Raw genomic sequence first — 15,774 nt, forward strand, 5'->3', positions numbered from 1 at the left:
CTTTATTTGAGCACACTGAAAAGAGAAATGTAAAATAAACTCCATCACAAGCATGAGTCCTGAATGAAGCACTATCAGCAATTTACATATTGTAGGTATCAAAAGTACCTATTATGATACAGTATATGCCACTTTAATGACAAAACATTGTGTATTATATCATTTATGGATCACTATGATCATTAAGGATGATGTATATTGTTGGCAACGCTTGACTGAAAGACCTGGCTTGGTCTGCAAAGCGACAAGTTACAACTTCTGTCAGAAAAAGGTACTAAATCAAACAGTAATACATTTTATTCGGTAGTGGAGAAGGAGAAAGATAATGGAGAATAAGGATTAAGTAGCTAAAAATAAGTACGTCTGAGTTGTATAAGAGGAAAACAGTTGAGTAGAGGAACTTGTTGAAGTTCATACATGGTATTTACCTTACATGAGTCATGAGTTAATGCTCGTCAGAGTTGGACTAATTGGATGAAATCTACGATCATGGTTAATAAATTTATAACACATCAGCATTTGAGACACCAGAATATAAACTATAGGTGCCACTTGTAGAGCGCAGGTGTCCTCCAAGGCTTTGCCCCATGTGAGAGACTTGCTAATATTGTTATTGCTCATCTGTACAATGGATCTGCTCCCAGATTCAATGTCTTCCGCTTTGGCCTCTGCTACAACTGTCCACCAAGTCTGATGAAAATTGAGCCTGAAGTTTTTTCTTCTTCCATTATCTTCCTGACAAATAGACCCAGCTCATTTTAAAGTCAAGTCTTCCATTACTGATATTGGATCTGGACCTGCTCCAAAACTGAGTGAATACTTCCCATAGACATTCCTCTGAAGGCTTTATATACTTCTAATCTGAAGCCTTGTGTTTGGTGTTTTGTACAGCACCTTCTCGTTTTGGAGCCAGAAGTGACGATACTCATTGCCAAGCCTCTTACCTGGTTAACAGGTTGTCATGTTAGCGACTTGTCAATCAACAAGCCTGAAAGACCACCCTGCTTTGTTTTTGATTTCACTTTTAATAGGATCATAAAAAATCTAAGAACAATTGTGATTAAAAACATAAACTCATTAGGAACCTGCTTCCTGAGGTAATAAATCAAGTGATAAATAGGGTAATCTTCTGATAAGCATCTCCAGTCACCTCAGAATGAATGTAGATTTAAGGCAATTCTTCATTTGTCTCACTTTTAAAACAAAGACGACCACTTTTTATATAATATTGTTCCAGTACTTTTACTATAATCCTGCTGACAAACAAACAAAAGACACAGAAACTATCATGTAATAAAATACCTCCCAGGTGGATGTCTGTCTTGGCTGATGCCGTGAATCAAACACTCAGATATGCCAGACAGTCCCGTTGAGTCTTGGACACAGACACAATATCGAAACATCATGGGAGCTGTGTTAGTTGGATGAGTTTATAACAATGAATGGCCAAAACATGTTTCGGTACATAACCTAAAAAAAATCTCTTCCCATTTTTTCCATCACCAGGGAATAGGCATGTGTGTGTGCATGCTGTCAGCACATAATTAGAGGGGGAAGGGAGGCTAAGCTGTGCAAGATGTTGAGTGTTGGATGCTCAATGACCTTATATTCACTGGCCAATCAAGCCTGGGCATCGTGACAAAGGCAATATGGGTGTGTTGATCTGATCTGCTCCAACAGGTCGAATGTGTGTGAACGCATCCTCCTCTCCAGCTCGGTGAAAACACCTGACAGCACTACTGGCTGCATGAGATCCATCCTGCCATCAACATATGCTCTCTGTCACGGCTGGAAAGCAGCCTGACCTTCTGAGAGGCGCTGCATATAATGTGCCTATAGGTGGGTGGGTGGGGGCGGCAGGGTCTGCAGTCAAAGTGGGCAGTAAAGTCACTCTTTTTTTTTTCCTGGGACATACGTACATGCCTGCAGCAGCCCCCTTGCCACTGGTTGCCCTAGATGAATCCTTCCACCCTGTTCTTCCCAGCACAGTTTCTGCACCTATTTTGGATTCAAAACCAGGACAGGCAGCAGAGCTCAGGGCAGAACACTCTCAGCACCAACTCTTCACAGTGTGACTGTTTGTGCACATGTCCATCCATGTCTTAAAAAGATTAGGTCGTGCAGAATTTAGTTTAGTTTCAGCCAAAATGAAGTCATTGGCGCTTAGTCTTAAAAATGCATTTAGAGTGATTTTTTTTTTTTTTTTTTTGCCATAGCAGCCCCCTTTTTTTTTTTTTTTTTTTTTTAAGGAATAGACTATTTGTTAATTCACAAAAATGATCCATGTCATACAAACACTGTTTTTTCAGGGTTTTATTCAGTTGCTTTCAATGTGTCCTCATCTTTGCAGAGGTATTTTTTTTTGTAAGGAACACAATGATATTTTTTGTATCCAGGTTTGCACACGTCTTAAAAATTGTATTTTGCAGAATGCTTTTCATTTCCTATCAAATTTAAAGGATGAGTGCCCTTTAGGCTGATGATCTAGAAACGTGTTATTCTCATTTTTTTACAGGAACACACTGAGATCTCTTTGCAAAATGTCACGAGCAATTACTTCCAGAAATCAGCATCTCGATCCGTGACATTTCGATCTATCGTGTCTTGGATTTATATTTAAGAGCAGTAACGACCAGTCTAACGATTGAGGCTAATAACGTAACCGGTGATTCTATTTTTAGCCTGCATGAAGATGCGCTCAGCAGTGATGGCGATGGCTTCCTTCCCCCCCCCCCCCGCTTCTACACCATGATGACGTCGTACTGTTACGCAAATCCAGGGGTTCACCTTTTTGTGGACCTCCAGCACTGTCACCACTGGCGCAAAAAAAAATGTGTGGCACGACATGCACAGATATATGAAACAGTGTGTGATGCGACACAGACCTGGTGTAAGATCTTCACTTATGCATTTTTTTTTATTATTATTATCTAATTCCTTCAACATTTCAGTAAAGACACTTGTCCAAACTTGGTTTTGGACACACCCAGAGTGGAGTGAAGCAGGTGGAGGTTTGATATAAAGGGGACCCAGCTGGGGTCGCAACCTCCACTCAGCTCCTCACATAGTTACTGTCGGTCAAAACACACGACCGATAAGCCACCGCAGGGAGTTTAATTTCTTACACACACGGAAATAACAGCATGCAATGACAGAAAGTGTTCACTCAACTATTTGTAGAGGTGTTGGAGACACAGGTCGAGACATTCCCCCTCTACCTCGTCCTCCGTCACCAGGTCCGACAAGGGGCGCATCGGCACCGGGTCGCTCTCCTGCAGAGGCATTCTCATCTCCCGGAGGAAGAGCTCCAGGAACCGTCGGAAGGTTTTCTCCTCTGCTGTAGAGCCGGCCATCATTTATCATTCCTGGACAGACAGAAGACAGCTCCGCCCGTCAGTATAGCTGCTACTAAAACTTGCCGGGTTAAGAAGAGAAGAAAAAAAAAAAAAAGAGTCTAACCGAAGTAACTTCTCAAGAGGCAGTAGTGCAAGGCTAACCTGAATGAGTGTGAACTACCGGGAAGAGCGGAGTCGTTGACAACCGGTGTGTCAGAAAAAACAACCAGCGGGTCCTGACGGGATGGAGGGGACTGTGGCGTCTGCGGTTGCACTACCGGAGTCGGCTCGCTGTCAGATGCTGGACTGAGACCCCATTCAGAGCGGAGCGGGAGCGCGCGTCACGTTATCAGGGGATTTCGGATGATCAGACGGCGGTGACGTCAAAGAGGACGCAGCAGGGTCGAGGACGCGCACGCAGCGTCGTCTGACGTCTGACCTTTAAAGACAGGGCTATTAATGAACGCGGCCTATTTTCATGTCTGCGGTCCTAAACTAAAACACAATAAATTAATAAAAAGATGCAAAAGTGTTTTACGGTCGAACCTTGATTTAATAAAACACACGAATTCAATGAAGTTAATCAAATCATCCAGTTGGAATAAATCAATATAGCCTAACCTTTACTTTTTTTTGTTTTCTTCTTTTTTGAATAAATACCATCTTGTGCTTTTGACCATTTGTAATTTCAGTTTAATATATTTTTATCCTGCACTTTTTTAAACATCTAAATTACCTTTATGTATAGGCCTACCTAACGCTTAGATGTACAAGTGGAAATTCAGATAGACTAGGCCTGTATGTTTGTGAAATGCAGTAAATACTAGTCAGTGTGTGGCCTCCTCCTCAGCCTCCTTTCTGAGTCTTAACAATTGAGCAGCCTTCATTAGTGCAGGGCGATATATATAGTAAGTGATCATGTGACCTGTCTCAGAGGCTTTTAGCTGCAGCATTGGAAGTCTTGAATAACTAATGAAGGAGAATGATTAGGCTACTTCTTATCAAGTGAATAAACAAGGAGACGAGGTTCTACTTTTCTACTGTATTTTAGTTATTTTCACAGTTTCTGTCTTTACACATGGTACATGTTTACAAAATATTCATGCCTTTCTTTCTATTCAAGTGTTTGCATATGTAAAGAGGGGAGGGGTTTGTTCTGAACAAAATCAAACAGCCACTCTTTATACTGGTATATATATATATATATGTATATGTCTCTGTTAACTAATGTACAGTATATGTTGTTGTTTTGTCATTACTTGTTGTATTGGTTTTATTGTGGTTTTATGTAACCCAATTTACGTGTTTACCACCAACCTGCCAAGGGACTATAGATGGAAATTAGCCCATGGCTATAATCTGGCAGATTAACATGTTAATGTTCATTCATGTGCACCCCCTATTTTAAATAAATAACTAGACTTGAACTGAAAAAGGAGGCTCCCTTGTATGGAGATCCAGCTCAGTTACAGTTTAAAAATATGAATTAAAATGCCATTATTAGAACCCTAAATATCCATTAAGACTAAAGACTAAATCATCAGGATCCTGTTGGGATAGTTCAGGGCTTGTGTCCTTTTCTATCCATAGGGTGGTGGGGGGGGGGGGGTTCAGTTATGTCAGCTGAGGAGGCAGGAGGCAGAGGACTTGAGGTATACAGGGCACATGCAGACCAAGGCACCAAAATTAATAAAAATAAATAAATAAAACAAACAAACAAACAAAAAGGAAATGTGCTTTGTGTCTTTGTAAAATGTATGTTGTCAGTTTGTCTGGGTGTGTGCATGATGTGTGATATATGTTCAGGCAGCATCGGCTGGGAGGAAACTAGGTTATGGGGGGTTGAGTTGCTGGGGTTTCTTTGGTCTGTTGCAGGATAAATGACAGAGGGGTGTTGACTGTTTGTTGTGCTTCCATGATGGTTTTCCGGAGGGCGGGGTTGTTCCTGGCAGATGATAGATACTTGAGGGCTATTGCTTGGTGTCTTTGTGTAATGGTTTTCATGCCAGATAAGGAATGGACGTAGGGGTTGTTGATGTAGAATGGAAGTCTATGGGCCAGTTTCAGTGCTTAAATATCCAGTATGAGCATTAGCCTATTTATAGCTGGTAAAATGTGCAATACAGTGATTATGTCTGTTTTGTAATTGCATAGCTGTTATTAGATTATATGGCATACAAATGATCCTGGCTATTCTGCATACATTTTTTTTTCTTGTATACATTTTAAACAAAGACTATATTTTCCCACTACAGTAAGTAGGAAGCCTTAGTAGCCTAAGTAAAACTTTATTTATATAGCACTTTTAAAACATACTGTAAGAGAAAATGTACATAAATAAAACACATTTATTATAATTATTCTAAATTATTCTAAATTATTCTATTATAATTATTCTACAATTATTCTATTATTGTATTTTTTCTCCCTTTATTAAACTGATGTACATATGTTTGATTTCTAACTTCTTGTTATGTTTTATAATTATATTCCTGTTTCCTGTTTTCTTGAGCTGTTGTAATGAAAACATTTCCCCCATGGGGATCAATAAAGTTTATCTTTATCTTTATCTTTAATGTCAAACAGGGCAAAATAAAAATCATGCAAACAGAAACAAACACTGTTTGTTTGACTATTTTAGGCCAACTCTGCTTGGTTAACAGTTCACGGTCTTACTCTCACGTTATAAATGGTATTATAATGAAATGTGCTTACACTGTGTAGTTTGAATGTGTTAATGAAAAGATGTATCAGCCTTTTAGAAACATGTAGATCAGGGATGGGCAACTTTGATCACAGCAAGGAGCCACATTCATTTAACTCTCACTGCCAAGGGGCCAAATTGTAGTACATAACAACGATTAAAATCAATGATGTCTGAAATTTAACTCAACATACACAAGTGATCTAATATTATTATGGACATATTTCTGGTTTTCATGATAGATTTTGTCATATTTTCTTTATGTTTCCAATTAATTGATGTGTAAAAGTTGACCTGAGGGCCACGCTGAGGGCTGATGGGGGCCGCATGTGGCCCCACGGGCCGCCAGTTGCCCCACCCCTGAGGAACTGAAGTACTAATGCTGCATCCAGTCGGAGGTTTTAGCTCACGGACCCGGAAGCACACCAGGAAACGTCTGCATCGTTGTTTTCATCCCCCTGATTGTCACCATGAAGGAAGCGAACATGGATCTCCCTGTCAGCATGGGGGCCCTGCTGCAGGCGGACTTCACAGAGGACGCTGCTTACCGGGAGGACGGCCTGTGCGTCGTCGGTATCTTCGGTAAAAGCACCATGCAGCCCGGCCCGCTGAAGGAGTCTCTCCTCAACAATCTGTCGGACAAACACATCTTCTCTCTGTTCAGCGGGGCGGAGGACGGCGGCACCGCGGACAGCCACATCCAGGCGCTGTACCAGCAGGAGAGCAGGGTGCTGTACCTGATGCTGTCCTCCGTGTACGACAGCCAGCAGCTCCTGCGGGCCTGCCAGGCTCTGAGCGCCGCGGCGGGACACTCCGACGCGCACGATTTCTGGAAAGGTCTGGACCGACAGCACTGCCTCCACCTGCTCTACATGTTCTCCGTGTGCCACGTCCTCTTGCTCGTCAACCCGAACCAGACCTTCGATGTGACTTACGACCGGCTTTTTAGAGCCCTGGATGCCCTGAGACAGAAGGTGCTGCCTCTGATCCGGGCTGCCATCAAAGACTGCCCGGTGTCCAAAGAGTGGAAGGTGAACTGTCGGCCCTGTCCTCCACGCCTGCTCTTTGTCTTCCAGATGAACGGCACTCTGAAGGTCTCGGTTTTTATCAACTTTTTATTTATTTAATTAATCACATGTGGTAACGCTTTTTGCTGCTTTGGGGCCACGGACACTCAGGGGCCCCAACATCCTCATTTCAGCTTACTTATCTGACAGGGCCTCCAACAGATACATAATGTGTTTTTATTTATAAAGAACCAAATCTCAACAAAATGAACGTCATTCTATTTTAAATATTCACCACATAGCGCTGGGCGATATGGACCAAAACTCATATCTTGATATTTTTTCACTGAATGGCGATACTCGATATATATCGATATGTCTTTTATTAACAGTCAGTTGCACAAGTTCAACATGTGCATGAAAACAAACCACCTGTTTGTGAAATTAATCAATTTTCTGCATAACAAAATGAACACAGTTGTGTGTTTTGTTATCCATTTGGACTTAAGCTTAGTTTAGCGTTTAGTTTTTTGAGTTTGGCTCAGAGAGAGAGAGAGAGAGAGGAGCAGGGTGAAGAGAGAGAGACAGTGAGAGAGAGAGGAGCAGGGTGAAGAGAGAGAGAGTGAGGAGCAGGGTGAAGAGAGAGGAGCAGGGTGAAGAGAGAGAGAGAGAGAGAGGAGCAGGGTGAAGAGAGAGAGAGAGGAGCAGGGTGAAGAGAGAGAGGGAGAGAGGAGCAGGGTGAAGAGGGAGAGAGAGAGAGAGAGAGAAGCAGGGTGAAGAGAGAGAGAGAGAGAGGAGCAGGGTGAAGAGAGAGAGGGAGAGAGGAGCAGGGTGAAGAGAGAGAGAGAGGAGCAGGGTGAAGAGAGAGAGAGAGGAGCAGGGTGAAGGGAGAGAGGAGCAGGGTGAAGAGAGAGAGAGGAGCAGGGTGAAGAGAGAGAGGGAGAGAGAGACTGAGAGAGAGAGAGAGAGAGGGAGAGAGGAGCAGGGTGAAGAGAGAGAGAGAGAGAGAGGAGCAGGGTGAAGAGAGAGAGGGAGAGAGGAGCAGGGTGAAGAGAGAGAGAGAGAGGAGCAGGGTGAAGAGAGAGAGAGGAGCAGGGTGAAGAGAGAGAGAGAGAGAGAGGAGCAGGGTGAAGAGAGAGAGAGAGAGGAGCAGGGTGAAGAGAGAGAGAGAGAGAGAAGCAGGGTGAAGAGAGAGAGAGAGAGAGGAGCAGGGTGAAGAGAGAGAGAGAGAGAGGAGCAGGGTGAAGAGAGAGAGAGAGAGAGAGAGAGAGAAACAGGTGAACTGGCAGCTCTGCAGAAGAAACGTGTAACGTTATTTTAATGCAACATGAACTATATCGATATTAACGATGTAGTCCTATCCTATATCTGGATTGAAAATATATCGATATATCTTAAAAACTCGATATATCGCCCAGCCCTAAAAGACAATAACATTTGTAATATTATTTACAAAGATCCAAGTTCTACTAATGAGCACTTGGCTGCAGTCTCATGGACAAACTTCAGTTCAACAGGCAGAAACCTCAAGCAGCAATCTGCAGCAACCATGAGAGGTGATGACATAACATGGATTTCAAATAATGTTCAGGTCTATATCGTCAAGTGGTAGTTTTTTTATACATACAAACACACATGTTACGTCTTCTTAATTACATTAGTACTCAATCAAATAATTACTGACTATGGCAAACATTTCATAAATGATCAATTTATTTTTTCAAGCAAAAGTGCCAAAACAGTTCATTCTTTCATCCAAAATGACTAGCCATTTTTGGCTGGTGATGAATGAAGCAAATGTCACTGTGTCTGTTTGAATCGGCAGGCTGCAGAAATGATGCGACAAGTCAGTGTTGCCAGATTGGGCAAATTTGGCTGGTAGAAAATCTGGTTGGCTGGTAACTTTAAAAATCGACTTGCCATGTTGCCTGGTGATTAAAAAAAAAGTACATTTAAATTCCTGCTTACAATAAATTCTGCTGGAAAAGTACACAAAAGATCCTGGTCGCCTGGAAACACAAATAGGACCTCAGATTAAACTGGAATCACAAGTAAGAATAAGCAAAACCTGAAAACAGTTAAGATCCTCATAAATGAATTTACTGTAACAAAAACAAGCTACGAGTTGATCCTCATCTAACTCTTTGTTTCTGAGTCAACAGACTTCATCCCCAAAATGCTTTTTACTTTCAGTAACACATGTTATGATATAACAGCATTGGTTAAAGCTATGCAGTCACAGAATAGTCGAGTAAACTATAAGAAGTCACATAAACTCATCTGATGTTTATCTTGTTTTTTCGTCCTAAAGGTCTCCAATGGCTCCGACTCTGGAGGAAATCTGGACAAACCGAAGAAGCACTCTCCTCGGAGGAGGCTGCAGCACGCGCTGGAGGACCAAATCTATCGCATCTTCCGTAAAAGCAGAGTCCTGACCAACCAGAGCAGCAACTGTTTGTTCACCGTCCCCGCCAACCAGGCGTTTGTGTACGTGATACCGGCCATGGACGAGGACCCTGTGGGCACCTTGATCAGTCAGCTGCGATCCAACTGCATCCTGGGTGACCAGGAGTCCACCACGCTGGTGTCGGGGCCGAGGCGTTACCAGCAGATGCGGCGTTCGGCTCGGCAGGCCAGCTTCGGTTGTGAATCTTTCAGCGGCTCGATGGGCGGCCAGCTGGTGGACTGCAGCTTGAAGGAATTCCTCTGGCAGCACGTAGAGCTGGTCCTGACCAAGAAAGGCTTCGACGACAGCGTCGGCCGAAACCCGCAGCCTTCACATTTCGAACTGCCGACGTACTCCAAGTGGGTCCAGGTTGCCGGCAGACTCCACCAAGTCCTGATCAAAAACACAGAAGAAGAAATCGCAGAGCTAGCTACTAAAGTGCAAAGCCAGTTGAAGGTGTTGGAGGGTTTTCTGGACGCAGACACAAAGTTCTCTGAAAACAGATGTCAGAAAGCTCTGCCTCTGGCTCACAGCACGTACCAGTCCAACCTCCCCCACAACTACACCACCACAGTGCACAAAAATCAGCTGGCACAGGCGCTGCGGGTGTACAGCCAGCATGCCCGAGGCGTGGCGTTCCAGCGGTACGCACTGCAGCTTCACGAAGACTGCTACAAGTTCTGGAGCAACGGGCACCAGCTGTGTGAGGAGCGAAGTCTGACCGACCAACACTGTGTTCACAAGTTCCACCTGCTGCCTCAGCAAGGTGCACTTACATTTTACACTTTTGTTTCTGCATCAAGTTAAAGCCCGGTGAAAATGAAATTCAGAATGAATAAAACAGAAGCAACATGCCCGCTGGAATCTTCTTTGTACTTTTATTAACAGTGATCTCATAATAATGAGTGTTACACTTAAAGTTGAGAGTTTCAACAACGAGCAGACACTTCTAAAAGTTTGATTAGCACGCATGGATATATATTTATATTCAAAAGAAGTAACACAAGCATTTAATCTGACCTTTGTTTCTTTAGGAGAGAAGCCTGACATTGACCGCAACCCTCCCATCCTGAACCACAACAGCAGGGGGCGCTCCACCAGCTCCTGCAACTGTGGCAGGAAACAGGCTCCTCGAGAGGATCCGTTTGACGTCCAGGCGGCCAACTATGACTTCTACCAGGTCAGGATTCATGCTAATCCCAATCACAGCTTTTAAAAGAACGTGTCAAGCCTAGCAAAGGGGTTCGACCCCGTCCACTCATTGAGATCAAAGTTTATGACACGCTCAGAGGTGCTCTGAGGATATTCCCAAATCACTCCTTGCCCTGTTTTCTAAAGCTAAACTAGACGCTCTTTTAGAGAAATCTTAGAATATTTGTGAGCACAGAAACAAAGTATTAAGAGTCCTGATCACAGCAATGACATTCATAGTGAGTTAATAAAGAAAATTTGATTTAGGGATGAACCTCAAGATATTTTGGCCACTTTTGTTTGCAGAAAAACTTGTCAGTAATGATAATGCATTGGGGGGTTTAGAGCTTGTTTGTAGATCTTTTGTTATCAGCCTCTTAAATAAAAAACATTTTAAACACTACATGTCATTACATCTCTTAATCTCAAATATATTTTTCACATATATTTGTTGCTCACGTTCTGTAACGCTGTGTAGATACTGGACGAGAAATGCTGCGGGAAGCTGGAGCGGATCGAGTTTCCCGTGTTCCAGCCGAGCACTCCGGACCCGGCTCCAGCCTCCAACCAACAAGTTCAGAAAGTCCCATGTGAGGCGCCGGGGTCTGGTGAGACCGAGAAGCTGAAGGAGACGAGCACGGCCCAGAGCCACACCCCTGGAGACCCCAGCCTCAGCCTGGCTCTCAGCCTGGGCCAGTCCACCGACAGCCTGGGGCCATACGGGGACGGAGACGGAAACGAATCTCAAGTCCAGCAGAAGAGGCCGAGCCTTGTGGACCGCCAGCCCTCCACTGTGGAGTACCTCCCTGGTATGATGCACTCCGGCTGCGCCAAAGGCCTGCTGCCCAAGTTTTCCAGCTGGTCTCTGGTCAAACTGGGTCCAGCCAAGTCCTACAACTGCCACACGGGTCTGGAGCATCCAGGCTTCCTCCCCGGCTCCTCATTCCTCTTGCCGTGGGACTTGGTGATCCGCTCTCGGTCGGAGGAGGACACGGGACTGACGGAGCCTTTAGACGGGAGCACCTCGTCATGGCCGGCTCCTAACAAGACCCTGGTGGGGAAGCGAGGAAGCACCGGGGGGCTGGGTAGGAGTCGCAGGAGGGACGACACGGCTCGGGTCTTTGTTGGGTTCGAGTACGAGGACAGCAGGGGGAGGCGCTTCATCAGCTGCGGCCCTGATAAGATAGTGAAGGTTCTGGGACCGGGGGGCACCAAAGACCCCGCCACCAGGGTGTTAAACACAGACATGCCGCTGTACGTCCCCTCACCATCACAGGGACGCGGTGTGAAAGCTCACTTTGCCCAGCTCGCCCGCCTTTATATCGTGGTGCCTGACGCCCCGCTGGAGGTCACTCTCAACCCACAGGTAAGCAAGTGGCTACAAGTATTCACTGTATCACCTCTTTCGACACTTTGAAAAACCCATAATGAACTACACGATATCTTTAGCAAGTTTAGCTTATAAATTCAAATAATCAAAACAAAACTATCAGAATAACTAATAAACATTACTGGAATAAAAAGCGGTTCAAAAAGGAGAACATATGCAGAGATGATTAGAATTTTGTCTTGAAAAAGTCAAGCAGAGAAATTTAGCATCCCATTCTTTAAACCCAGATTATTCTCTTTGTTCATAGGAATATACAAATCTTTAAAGTCCCTGAAGAACATTTGATTTGAAAAGTTTCCACTTAAAAAGCCTCAGAGGTTATCCACAAGTTTCTACACCATTTCCTAAAAAGTTGTGTAAAATAAAAACAGAACGTGATGATTTGCAAAAAAGACTGAAACCCAATATTTATTTGAAAATAGCACAAAGGGATAGTGTCAGTGTTCTCAGAAAAGCAGACGCTCCATTTCAATTTGATGCTGACAACATGTTCAGTAACAGTTGGGATAGTGGCAACAAAAGCAGAGTAGTTTCAGATGACGAGGGACTGCTGTTTTATCAACCACGGATCAGACATGTCATTTTGATTCACTTTAAACACTTCAAACGCACGAATCAGAATTGGTATTCATTTGTTAAATGCAATTCATTTGGGTGTTTTGTTCATTTTTAGTGTTAATCCTAAAAAATAAGAAAACACTCAAATAAATTGCATTCAACAAATGAATACAGAAATGTACAACTTCACCAACTACCAAGCTGCACGGAGAGTGAAAGGCTTGAAGAGGTCAAAAAAAGCTCCAGCAACACTTACAGTGAAGATCAATTTGAATAACTTTATTGAACAGTACGCATTTCGATCTGTGGCCTTTATGACCCCGATGAAGGCCGGGTGGGACATCTCAGTAAGTTTAACTAGCAAACAGGTTGGTTACATGATTGGGTATTTTAAAAAAGAGTCCCAGAGGGCTCTGAGTCTTAACGAGGTAAAGATGTGGAGGGATTCAACACGCTGTGAAAGACTGCGAGGGAAAACTGTACCGCAGAGGATTTAATCGTTCACGGTTCATAAATAAAATTTAATACAACACCCCAAACTGTGAGGAAACGGTGTTAGGTTAAGTCTTAAATACTTCCTCTTGTCTGCCTCTTATATGGTGAGAAAATATTTTGGTCACGTCTGAATAGAGATATTAAACACTTGAGCTCTAAACATTTTTGAAAGATTTTTTCTGACATTAGATTTTGGAAGCAGGAGGCGGTTCGTTCTTTTAACGGGGGCTTTGAGTCAGAAAACACCGTCAGTGATGCTTCAGAAGCTTCAGAGCGGAGGGACTCGTCATGAATCTACAAGGACAAAGTGAACTTGAAGAATTCAGTATTTATCCATCCGTTTATCTGCAGCGATAAATTGTAGGTATTCAGGTAAACGCTGGTCCAGCCGAGGTGACAGAGATGTTTTGGCGCAGGTAAAGAAACTTGTTTATTTGAGAGAGCGACGCTGTCTTTACACGTTCTCACATTTTCTTGATTCTGAGCACAGCTCTGAAGCTCGGTTGTGTAAGTGTTCTTATATCATACTTTATGTGATCACTCCAGATATTGCTCAGGAATCATCACATTTTGAAGGTTGTGTCAAACTTCTTCTTATAACTTGTTCTTTATTTTGTTTTCCAGGTCCAGCCTGGTCCTCCTCCCTGCCCAGTTTTCCACCCGGAGCAGACAGATTTGGTGTTACCGTCCGACGGTCTTTGGGTGCTGCGGTTTCCTTACTCGTACGCGACCGATCGAGGCCCCTGTTACCCCCCCAAAGAGAACCAGCCACTCAACAACTACAAGGTGCTGCGGGGCATCCTGAAGGCCAGCACTGCTAACCCTCCACCACAGTGAGCTGTAACCTTTACAGTGAGGAAGACTTCATGATCCTGGACTGAGGACCCGAGACCAGCTGATGACCAACAGACCTCTTTAGATCCTCATCGGCGTCTGGCCTTGACCCACACTTTAGTCCATGACAAGTGTGTGTGAATTGAATGATTTGGCTTCTGTGTTCATGGTCCAACCTTTGAATGTACGTAAATATGAACGTCAAGTCGCCATCTCCTTCTGTTGTACAAATTTGAAGCCAAAATACCCCTGCAATGGGCGCTGATATTTTACGCTGGTGATGTCGTTTTTGAGGCAAGACATGCGCAGAGGGCGGGGGATCTGGCTGATGACATCACAGCAAACAAAGATCCTATCAGATCAGTACAGTCCTCGGCAGAACGGATTCCTTGAAGAGACACTCAGTAATGGAAGAAAAATGACTCTTGTGTTTGTATTGGTCACATCTTCTCCTTTACTCTGCCTATACGAGAAAGAACGCCGCAGGAGCCACAGAGCTGTCAATCATGATGTTGCGTCCTCTCTTCTTCGCGTCAAATGACGTATTAAAACTAAAGCTCTCAGAAACACATCGCTGGTTTGAGAAACATTTATTTGATGTTTATTTTGAGTTTACACTTTGACCCCTGTCCCATCTGATAACTTAAGTCCTTTTCAGACTGCCGGTGATATCTCTCATTTAATATGAATGTCACAGAGGCCTAATGTGAGGAGTGAGTGATCCCCCTCTGTGCCGCACTTTGGAGGTAGTAACACAGGGGTGAGATGAGACGTTGTGATGTGACACCAATATTCAGCCATTTGGGGAATGTACCAGAACTTAATGATGGAGGAGCTTTGTTTTACGGCGCTGTTGAAGAAAGTGGCTATAGAGGAGGCGGGTTTATGTCATACACTGCAGCCAGCCAGTAGGGGGAGCGCTTTTTGTTTCGTCCTTTTTTATATTGAACCCTGTTTACTAACAGAATAAATCAACACTTTTTATGCTCCCCTAAGGAAGGAGTCATCCAGCAGGGCCATCTTTTGTGTTCTTTTGAATGATAAATAGTTCTGGAGGAGTTCTGATGGACACTGTAACACAGCTTCAGGCTGCCTGCGTCTTCAGGACTGCCACTCTGTGTCCGTGTTCAACCGTTTCTGTAACTTTCTGAAACAAACTCTGATTTTCACACCGACTTCACACTGTGATTGGACAGCTGTGCGGCGGAGGCGTCGAGTCGAGCGGTATGTGAGCTTCTTTATTCAGTTCTTCAAACCACCACCGGTATGTCTGTCACTTTTCTCGTCAACAATTCGTCCAACCCCATTCACTATAAATCATAAATGTAAAATTAAAGAATGTGCAAGCTGCGTAGAAATGCAAAATAAGGCTCTCTGTAGTAAAGTGTTCCCTATACTGTGTGTGGTGTGGAACAGCGTTACAACACTTATTAAATACTGTACACAGAACTATGCTCTCCTGAAACACAGGGCACTGGAAGGTAACCTCATGTTTGTTTGTAAATAAAAAATATATGTTTGTCATGTGTTGTCAGGTGGTTTTTATTTACAGTTTGAGAGAGTAAAGCAGTAAGTCTTTCAAGTGTTGCATTTAATAAAAACTGAATCACTTCCACTTCACCAGAGTACATGAAGTTTATACTTTGAACTGTTATACAATCCAAAGGAAAAGGCTCTACTTCTCTCTTCACTGTATTTATTTTATAATTTGAAAACATGATTAAAGTATTAACTTTGGATATGTTGAGGGCTTCATAAATAAACACTCTGAAATGGGTCATGGTGCATTTGAGTATTTTTGATTTGAATACTCT

The 15,774-nt window shown here is 43.5% G+C and overlaps 2 protein-coding genes across 3 annotated transcripts in view; one reads left to right on the forward strand and one right to left on the reverse strand.

The window, feature by feature from the left end:
- ppm1e (protein phosphatase, Mg2+/Mn2+ dependent, 1E) overlaps positions 1-4,013 on the reverse strand; it is a 41,858-nt gene extending 37,845 nt beyond the window's left edge. Inside the window, exons 1-2 of one of the 2 annotated variants that reach the window (XM_020640518.3) lie at positions 3,498-4,013; positions 3,172-3,365 (exon numbers count right to left, since the gene is read on the reverse strand). In XM_020640518.3, coding sequence (XP_020496174.1) covers positions 3,172-3,356 — 185 coding nt within the window. In that variant the 5' untranslated portion in view covers positions 3,357-3,365; positions 3,498-4,013. Of the gene's footprint in view, positions 1-3,171 lie in introns of both variants that reach the window. The other variant, XM_029278594.2, reaches the window with a different exon arrangement.
- A 2,423-nt stretch (positions 4,014-6,436) lies between these two features.
- smg8 (SMG8 nonsense mediated mRNA decay factor) lies at positions 6,437-15,484 on the forward strand. Its single transcript, XM_020640558.3, has 5 exons — positions 6,437-7,133; positions 9,358-10,258; positions 10,527-10,672; positions 11,162-12,049; positions 13,751-15,484. The coding sequence occupies exons 1-5, from the start codon at positions 6,510-6,512 to the stop codon at positions 13,961-13,963; spliced, it is 2,772 nt and encodes a 923-aa protein (XP_020496214.2). The 5' UTR covers positions 6,437-6,509; the 3' UTR covers positions 13,964-15,484.
- The last annotated feature ends 290 nt before the right edge of the window (positions 15,485-15,774 follow it).

This window comes from Labrus bergylta, chromosome 14, assembly GCF_963930695.1.
Source record: "Labrus bergylta chromosome 14, fLabBer1.1, whole genome shotgun sequence".
NCBI lineage: Eukaryota > Metazoa > Chordata > Actinopteri > Labriformes > Labridae > Labrus > Labrus bergylta.